The sequence below is a fragment of the Hibiscus syriacus genome, unplaced genomic scaffold, assembly GCF_006381635.1.
Source record: "Hibiscus syriacus cultivar Baekdansim isolate YM2019G1 unplaced genomic scaffold, ASM638163v2 tig00000991_pilon, whole genome shotgun sequence".
Lineage (NCBI taxonomy): Eukaryota > Viridiplantae > Streptophyta > Magnoliopsida > Malvales > Malvaceae > Hibiscus > Hibiscus syriacus.
The window spans coordinates 1636897-1646276 of NW_024061840.1; the positions used below are offsets into that span (position 1 = coordinate 1636897).

Here is a 9380-nt window from a genome sequence, read left to right on the forward strand (position 1 = left end):
TAGAATTATAACCAAAATCTTATAATGTGTATATGTCATGATAAAATTATTATTATTTCAATTAAAAATATGAGAAGTCAACAATTCTGATAACTATTTAACGATGAGTGATCAAAATAATAATTTTTGTAATGTTAATGATTAAATTAAAAAATAACAATTTGTTGCCCAATTAAAAATATAGACAATAGTTGGAAGACCAATTATGTGGTTTATCCTAATTATTATTAATGTATGGGACTTAGGGGTGTAAACGAGCCGAGTTGAGCTCGAGTATTGCTGAGCTCGACTCGACTCGAAAACTCGCGAGCTTAAAATTTTTAAGCTCGACTCGATCTCGAAGTCCTAAACTGAAGCTCGCGAGCAGATCGAAAAGGCTCGAAATGAAAAAAAATCTTAAACTTAACTCGATTGAAGCTTCAAACTCAAACTCAAACCTAAACCTTAAATACATGAAAATTTTATTGTATTTTTAAAAAAAATCAATACATAAATGTTAATATTATTAATAATTTATTTTTAAAAAAAATAAAATCTTAATATATTATATTTTCGAGCTGCTCTCGAACTTTTCGAGTCAAATATCAAGTAGTTCGTTTTGGCTCGTTAAGAACTCGAGTCGAGTCGATTTGATCCGAGTATTTATCGAATCTTGATCGAGTCGATCTCGAATAGCTCACGGTTTGTCTCGTCTCATTTACAGCCTAACGGGACTGATATAGATTGAAAACGTGCATGAGATGTTATTGATCGACTTATCGTATGTTTAACGATATTAAATTCAGATACCATAATAAAACAATTAAGGAAATTAAGTTCCTTTCAAGCTTACATTTAAACGTCAAAATTGAGCCGTTGGAATGATGCTTCAGTTTAAAAGTTTAGGATTAATTTAAATTTGTCCCATTGTTTTGAGATGTTTAATGCAATTAACCGATTTCTACTACGATTATTTCTCATCAAACCCTTCTCTCACTTGTTTTCTCAATTTATTCTTCCCCAACTGGTTTAATTTGCGTTTTCTCTAGCTTTACTTCTGGTAAATTTTCCGTACCTCCTTAATCCTTTTATATGATTAATTTGCTCTCTTTTCAATCACAGTTCAGATTTGAGCTCTCATGCTCTCTCTTTTTATTTTCTTTAATTTTCAATTTTTCATTGGAAAGCATCTTTTAATTTTCAGTTTTTTTATATTTTGAATATAATTTTGTATCGTTCTTCGCGATCTCGTTTTTGCTATTTTTTATTCTTTTAGTTCCTTTTCTGGTTATTTATTGGCGATTTTTTATGTCGATCTTGACCTTCGGCGACTTTGCTCTCAATTCGTTTTCTCTGACTCAATTCACAGAATGAAACCCTAGTCGATTTGATCTTAACGTGGGGTTTCCCCCTTAATACTGTAGATTTATAGAGGATTAATTTGGAATCTTGCAATTAAGTCTTTGGGGATTGTTTGGTAATATCAGGCAAAAATTTTCTGGACTTTTATCCTACTATTTTGGTTCATTATACTTTAAATCCTAGTAACATGAACTGAATTTGAATGTGAGGATCAGTAGGATTAAAACAGAGTAACGGAAGAGGAAAGGATGCATTCTTTTGGGTACAGATTAAATGGCCTGCTAACATTTTCCGTGACTATTCTGGCACTAATGTGCGCCATCACGTCTCTCTCGGATAACTTCAACACTCCCTCTCCCTCTGCAGAAATCCAGGTCCATCTTTGCTCATATCTGGGATAATTAGTGTGTTTTTAATTGCCTTTTGGATTGTTTCTTGTTTTGATCTCTTTTTATTTATTATTTTGTGTGTGTGTGTGATTGTAGATTATGAACATTAATTGGTTCCAAAAGCAGCCACAAGGGCATGATGAGGTAATGTTATTTGCAGTCATGGGTTTTATTGTGTTTGATAGAGGAACTACTTGGTTTTATTTATCTCAGTGATATGTTTGTTTAGTTATTATTCTCTTATTTTGAGCCATACTTTGGGTTTTATCCCACACCTCTGATTACTTAATTACTGATACATATTGTTCAATTCTAAGTAAATGCTTTGGACTCATGTAGGTCAGCCTAACGATGAATGTATCAGCTGATCTGCAGTCATTGTTTACTTGGAACACAAAACAGGTTTGCTATTCCTAGATCTTTATGGACCTTATGTTAGAACTGTATGACATTTCCTTCTTTCAATCATAGTAAATGCATGGAATGGTTTTTCTTTACAACAATGGATTTCGATATGATTTTTTTTTATCAAGTAATATGCCTTTTTTTATCCCTAAAACTCATATTCTCCAACAATGCTTTCTAGATGGAGTGATGATTTGGTTAGGGTTTGCTTTTGTAGTCAGCTTCTCTTTGTTGTAAACATTTTGAAGCTGATTTAAAATATTGTATCACAGGTTTTCATTTTTGTAGCAGCTGAGTATGAAACCCCAAAGAATTCCTTGAATCAGGTAGGGTTAAATTCCCCTCAATGTTTCCTGTTTGTGTTTCCGCCAACCCAAATCGCATTTTTTGAGGCCAAGTCTGTTTATGCTGCCATAAGTGATGATACTTGTCAATCCTATGCTCTGCTTGTGATATTTAAAAGTACCATCGTTAGCATATAAACTTTATCGTTATTTTGATTAGCAGAAAATATATTCACTACTAATTGATTCTTTTGACATGGTGTTTTGCAGGTCTCTCTTTGGGATGCTATAATACCTGCCAAAGAGCATGCTAAATTTTGGATCCACACCTCAAACAAGTATCGGTTTGTTGATCAGGTATGCTCCTTAAGATGAAGTAGCTTCTTCTTGTTCATCAGATTTAGACAAATTATTTCTGGCTTTCTTGCAATGAAGAATAATTGTCTTATTTCCTCAATCTTCATTATCTAGGGAAACAATCTCTGTGGCAAAAGATTCAACTTAACATTGCACTGGCATGTTATGCCGAAGACTGGAAAGATGTTTGCCGACAAAATAGTCCTGACTGGTTATAGTTTGCCAGAGGAATATAGATAAGGTTTACTTCGTTGTGTTTTTGAGGTTGCTGTAACTTTAGCCTTCTCAATATGCGGATATTATAGCCTGGCAGAATCAGAGAACTTGAGATCGAACCTTCCCTTAGTGAACATTAATGCTATGTTTAATTAGAAGGCTTGAAATGTTGAAACTTATGTTTGAGAAAGTGAGGAAATGAATTAACTTTTAGATTTAAATAAGAAGTTTTCAAAGTGTTGAAAAAGCTGTGCACATCGCTTTGTACTTGAAATTTCTTTGATGAATACTACCTTAATGACTTAGATTTCAGACATAAGCATGGTATTTTTTGCTCTATTTGATTATAGTCGTGGACTTCAAATAGGGGTTGATTTTGCATACTCTTGGCCAGAAACGAGAATGTCTGGATTCCGACGACCCATAATCCAAAACCTTGGCTGTAAAAGTTTCATTTAGAAGAACATTGTTAGCTTTGAAATGCATGTTCATGAGAGGAGGAACCAAACTGTGAAGGTATTTTAAGTCCTGTTCCAAATAAACAGAACAGGGGGAGAAAACCAATCTCTAATGTTTGTGACGGGAAAATAATGGGGTTGGAGCATTTTTCACTTCAAGTAAACTGTTCTTCATGTGCGTTTCACTTTTACCCACATTAACTCTGTAACACTTGAAATGATCAGCAGAGTAGGTACCTTAGAATTCTGACCAAAGAGAGTGTTTTGGGGAAAGTTGTATGGTGATCTTTCCATCTGTTTCAACTATACAGAACATTATGAAATTACACAAATTATTACGATTTTTGTAACAAGATTACAGAAGCTGTAATAATTTATTTAATGGGACATTGTTTCTTTTTAGAGTTTCCTTATGTTTTGTCTGTGTTTGTGGAACATGCGAGAGGCAAGTCTAAAACTTGTCCAGTTGTTGGTAGGGTAGGGTGCCCTACAGTCTATAGTTAAATTGGCTACGAAGATGGTTGGGGTTCAGATCATACACAGGCAACTAGAGAGGGGCCATTTTCAATAGTTGCACACCGCAGCAGCTGAGATGAGAGAAAATGCGATGGGCCGCTCACTCAAACATGCATACATATATACATTCAACATTCTCACATACATATATACATATGAGGGTTGGGGGTTTCAGTTTCCATATATAAAGCTCCACAACGTTTATTTGATTTAATTCTAAACATGGCAATCATCCATCAGATAACAAGCCATGAATTCATCCTATTAGCAGAGTAAATTGAATATTTTTTCCTCGGAAAAACACTCCACCTTATCTCATGTTTTATGGATAAAATTGTTTTAATTTCGGTAATAAAAATTTAAATCCAAGCAAAACTTATCAAATAATTTCAGTAGTTAAAGGGAGATTTATTCGTTTTGGAGGTCCTAGGTTTGAGTAGTTTTTTTTTTTATTAATGCAGGATAAGTACAAGATAATATCAATTCAAATATAAAATTTCAACCATTTGACATTGACTCAGGACCTCAAAGAATAACAACAATTCTTTAATCATCAAGAACGTTTGGTTCGTGTTATGTTTGAGTATTTGCGTTTGCTAGATGTGAGCATTGTCAACGATTAAGAAAAATTAGGGTAAACTATACCAATGATTACCTAACTATAGTCCATTTTTATTTTGATCACCATTTTTGAATTTTTTTCAATTAGGTCACCCAACTATTTAAATTCATTCAATCAAGTCTCTTGATGTTAACATTTAGAGGAAGTGCTGACATGACAGTTAATAAAATTAATATAATTACACATTAGGTCATTGTTACTTATATATTCTATCAATTTGGTCTTAATTTTAATAAATTAAAATAAATTTAATCTTCGAATCAAATCGTGTCATGTGTCACTAGGCCAAATATCATGACATGTGTTGTCATCCGATTGGAGGATTTAATTTATTTTAATTTAAAGTTCTATCGATTGGAGGGTAACATGGGTGAAAAGAAAATTAAGAATGGTAAAGGGGGCAAATGGGACTCGTGAGAAAGGAGAAGCTCAACCATTAGGCCAAGTTCATTTTTTGGTTTAAAACAGATATCGTATATATCTTGTTTCTTAGTATAATCTTAAATTCTTAATATTAAATATATCTTAACTTAAAATCACATCTTAACATTAAAAAATATATTTTATCTTTTACTTAACTTATTGACTATGTTTTATTCTTATCTTAACTAAAATATATATTTTAATCTTATCTCAACTTATAAAATATATTTTATTCCTACCTTAACTTAAAAATATATATTTTTTATCTTAACATGTTACATATATTATATTCTTAACTTCAATTATTAAAAATATTATATTCTTAGCTTAAATTATTATATTATTTATTCTTATCTTAACTTAAAAATATATATTTTATTCTTATGTTAATTTAAGAAATATATATATTTTAATATTAATTATAAAAATAATTTTTTATCTTAGTTTTAAAATATTATAAAAATAAAATTTAAATATTTAAGTTAAGGTAAAAATATATTTTATAAGTCTAAAAAATACTAGAATATTTTTTATTTTAGTTAAGATAAAAATAAAATATATATTCAATTTTAATAAGACGTGAATTTAAGTTAAGATATATATATATATATATATATTATGTTAATAATTTAAAATTACACTAAGATATAAGTTATATACCACATGTAGTCCACTTCAAGACAAATAATTAGTTTTATCCTGGCGGTTGATGCTCTCCTTTATCTCTTACACAACCCAAATTTGAATCCGGTGGCCCCTTTTTCAGCGTCTTAATTTTCATTCTCCTAGCGGGTGAGTCACCCTATTATGGGTGGAAACTTAATATATTAAATTAAAATAAATTTAATATTCCAATCGAATAAGATCAAATTGATATAATATATAAGTAACAATGACCCAATGTGTAATTATATCAATTTTATTAATTGTCACGTCAGTACTTCTATTAAATGTTAATAGCAACTAACCTGATTAAATGCATTAAAATAGTTGGGTGATTTAACTAACAAAAATTGTGGTCAAAATAAAAAGGAGCTATTACTGGTATAATTTACCCAAAAAATTATAATAAATGTGTTGCTATAATAATCATATATTATTAAAAAAATCTAAGCAGCTTTAATGATAAATGTAATCCTGATAATGAACCTTCATGGTTCTCAGTTCGAATCATTTTCAAATGAATGTAGTAGTAGTTGTGGCTACAAGTACTATGGGGCATACGCTTTAACTGTTAATTAAGTAGCTTTGTCACACCTCCATACCTTATATTTTTAACATGACAGTGATGTATTATTAAATATCTCTGAAAGAAATATTAAGGTAGTAACTATGAATTACATAAACGGTGGTAAATGAGATGAGATAGATTATGAGTTATTTGAGATCAATTCGTCAAAATTCAGTTAAAGTCTGTATGGACTTGATTCGAGTTTAAACTCGACTCGAATTCTTAATGTGTTGAAATGAGCTACTTGATACCCGACTTAAAAAGCTCATGAACAACTCGAAAAAAATAAAATATTAAATTTAGATTTTTAAATTAATTTGTTAATAATTTTAACATTTATATAATATTTTTTTAAATACAATATAAGACTTTCATGTACTTAAGGTTCAAGTTTGAGTTTGATCTTTAATCAAGTCTGAAAATTTTTGAGTTCAAGTTTTTTCGAGATTAAGTCGAGTTTTAATTTCTTATTATAGTTGAGCTTGAAAATTCTAAGCTCGAGAGTTTTCGAGTCGAGTCGAACTCAAATTTTTTATTTCGAGTTCAATTCGAGCTTGATAGTTTTAAACTTGTGAGTTTTCGAGTCGAGTCGAATTCAATTTTATACTTTTCGAGACTCGAGCTCGACTTGGCTCGTTTACAACCCTAATTATATCATTGTGGATTTTTCTGGTTTTGTAAGCTTAATGTATCATTTCCCTTGAGAAATCCTATAATTATGGACATATTCTCAAGCAGTTATGTGGAACACAATCATGCAATTATGTTAATCGAATCCAACCATAAAACAATACCATAAAGCAGAACTAAAGGAAGAAAAAACCAAAGATTAAAGGTAAAAGATAAGCTTAATACCGACTGCAACACCATCATTAGCAAGGCTTGGCCTATATTGTACGTTGAGAATTGTATATGTTTGAAGAGAAAATGATTCAGCCATCAGGTTCAACAATGTTGGCGCCGTTAGCATTAGATCGACGGGTATTCAGCACATAATAAACACCCATTGCCAAAAGCACTGCAAATCCCAAACCGAAAACAATGCCAGCAACTCCATCAGCTCCCATTTCATGGCCTGATTTATCCGGTGTCGATGACACCTTAATTGCAAGTGCTTTAGACTCATCGACTTGAGCGGCGACCGGCAACGGTGAGCAGTCGGAAACCGAGCAAGGGTTTTCGGTGTTTGGATGGAAAAATTGATAGGCCGAGGGCGAGAAGGTCATGGGACTCTCGTATGCAATGCCATGGGGAGCTCTTTCTTGAGCCCCAGCAATGGAAAATGAAGATAAGAGAAGCATGAAGGAAGCAAATGAGAAGAAAACCATACTATTTTGCTTGAGTTAAAGAACTTTGGGGTGGCTTTTAGAAGGCCTTTTAAAGTGAGTGTTGCTTGCCATAAATTTCTCCTTTGATTTATTATTATTAATAATCTAAAGCTATTAGAATCAGTAGTATGTTTAAATATCTTACAGTCATTGATGCTCGAACTCAAGACTTATAAGGATAACAATCATCTTTGTATCCACTGAGGTAGCTCAAACTAAGGTCATCTAATCCATTTAACTAATAAAGTAATTGGTTCAAGCGGAATTTTTTAATCTCCATTTACTTCATTTACATGAAATTATGTTTTATACATGAAATAATGATCTGAATGATTTTCTCTTCATAAATTTATTATATATGATAAGGTATGATAGAGGATTTTAATTAGCTTGAATGATGCCTAATAAACATATATGCAAGTAATAAGACTTGGCTTGATGTTTTTCTCGAGGAAAAGGGGAAGATTTAGAGGTTCAATGGTCTAATTCCAACGGATGAACAATTGGCAGGCCATATGGTCCATAAGTACCTCCAAATCAAAGGCAGTTGGGTTGGTTTAGTCGAAGAGGCAAAATTCAAATCCACTTTGTATCTGTTTTGGACCACTTTAGGCCTAAGCAACATGTTAATCTACCCACAATAGAGTATATTATATATATAAGGGTGGGAGTCTAGTCAAGTTAAACATTTTTGAGTAATTTGAGTTGAGGAGTATTATTTTATAATTTAAACATAATTTAAAAATTTTCGAGCTAAGTCTAGTTTTCAATTTTTATTTAAATTTAATTATAAATATTTATAATATTATGATACTATTTGATTCTACTTTAAAATATTTATAACCATATATAATACATATATATATTCATTTTTTTCTTATGTGATATACATATATCATACAAAGTCAAAGGGCTCGACTCAAACTTGAAAACTAAGCTACTAATTACTAAAAATCAAGTTATTCGATTTTTATTTTCTAACACGATTTTAAACTTGAAATTTTTTTAGTTGAGTCAAATTTTTTTAGTCAAATTGGAAAAATTAATTTTTGAGTTTAGTTTTACTCACATAAGTTTAAATATCAATTAAAAAATTCTTTTAAGTTTTTTCAACTGACTTGATGTTTGGTTGACTTGCAACACTACCTTAAAAACCCTTTTATTACTAGTATAGATATAAATATTAGGGATGTTAAAAAACGGGTACCCTATTCTTCAGATTGTATATTTGTCGGCTTGTGACCCGGCCCATTAAGTTTGGGTACTCGGTAGTTGAGTACCCATAAAATATGGGTACCCGCATTTTTGGGTCACATGTATCTGATTAATATAATTTTTTATATTTTTTAATTTAATTTCTATTTTAAAAAATCATATAGGAAATATATAAAAATTTAAAGTTCATAATGCATAATCACGAGTAAAAATTAGTGATAAGAGTTTTAAGGATAAATAATATTTGGATATATATATTAAAATTTATTTTCAAAATAAAACACTAAAAATATTAATAATTGATCGTGATATTTTTCAAATCTCATATTGATAAATTAATAAAAAAGTTATTTAAAAATTTTAAAACTTAAAAGTACATAATACGAAAATTTTAGGGATATAAATTTAATTTTAAGGTAAAACCTAAAATAAATATATAATTTAAACTAATATATATATATATATATATTCAAATTACTGGGTCGGTTTAGGTACCCGATTATAAAATTTTTGGCCCATACTCGACCCAACTACCCTGAAAAAATTACGGGTAGGTACCAGCCCGGTCAAGTAACTCTTTTTTAGAGAATTACCC

At 30.6% G+C, this 9380-nt stretch overlaps 2 protein-coding genes across 2 annotated transcripts; one reads left to right on the plus strand and one right to left on the minus strand.

Annotated features, from left to right (window-relative positions):
- Positions 1–946: 946 nt before the first annotated feature.
- Positions 947–3191, plus strand: LOC120119007 (signal peptidase complex subunit 3B-like). Its single transcript, XM_039138925.1, has 7 exons — positions 947–1039; positions 1557–1715; positions 1827–1874; positions 2070–2132; positions 2408–2461; positions 2690–2776; positions 2891–3191. The coding sequence occupies exons 2-7, from the start codon at positions 1590–1592 to the stop codon at positions 3014–3016; spliced, it is 504 nt and encodes a 167-aa protein (XP_038994856.1). The 5' UTR covers positions 947–1039; positions 1557–1589; the 3' UTR covers positions 3017–3191.
- Positions 3192–7106: 3915 nt separating this feature from the next.
- On the minus strand, positions 7107–7570 carry LOC120118836. The gene has a single exon (XM_039138794.1). It carries the CDS (start codon positions 7568–7570, stop codon positions 7175–7177), a length of 396 nt encoding a protein of 131 aa, XP_038994725.1. The 3' UTR covers positions 7107–7174.
- Positions 7571–9380: the final 1810 nt, after the last annotated feature.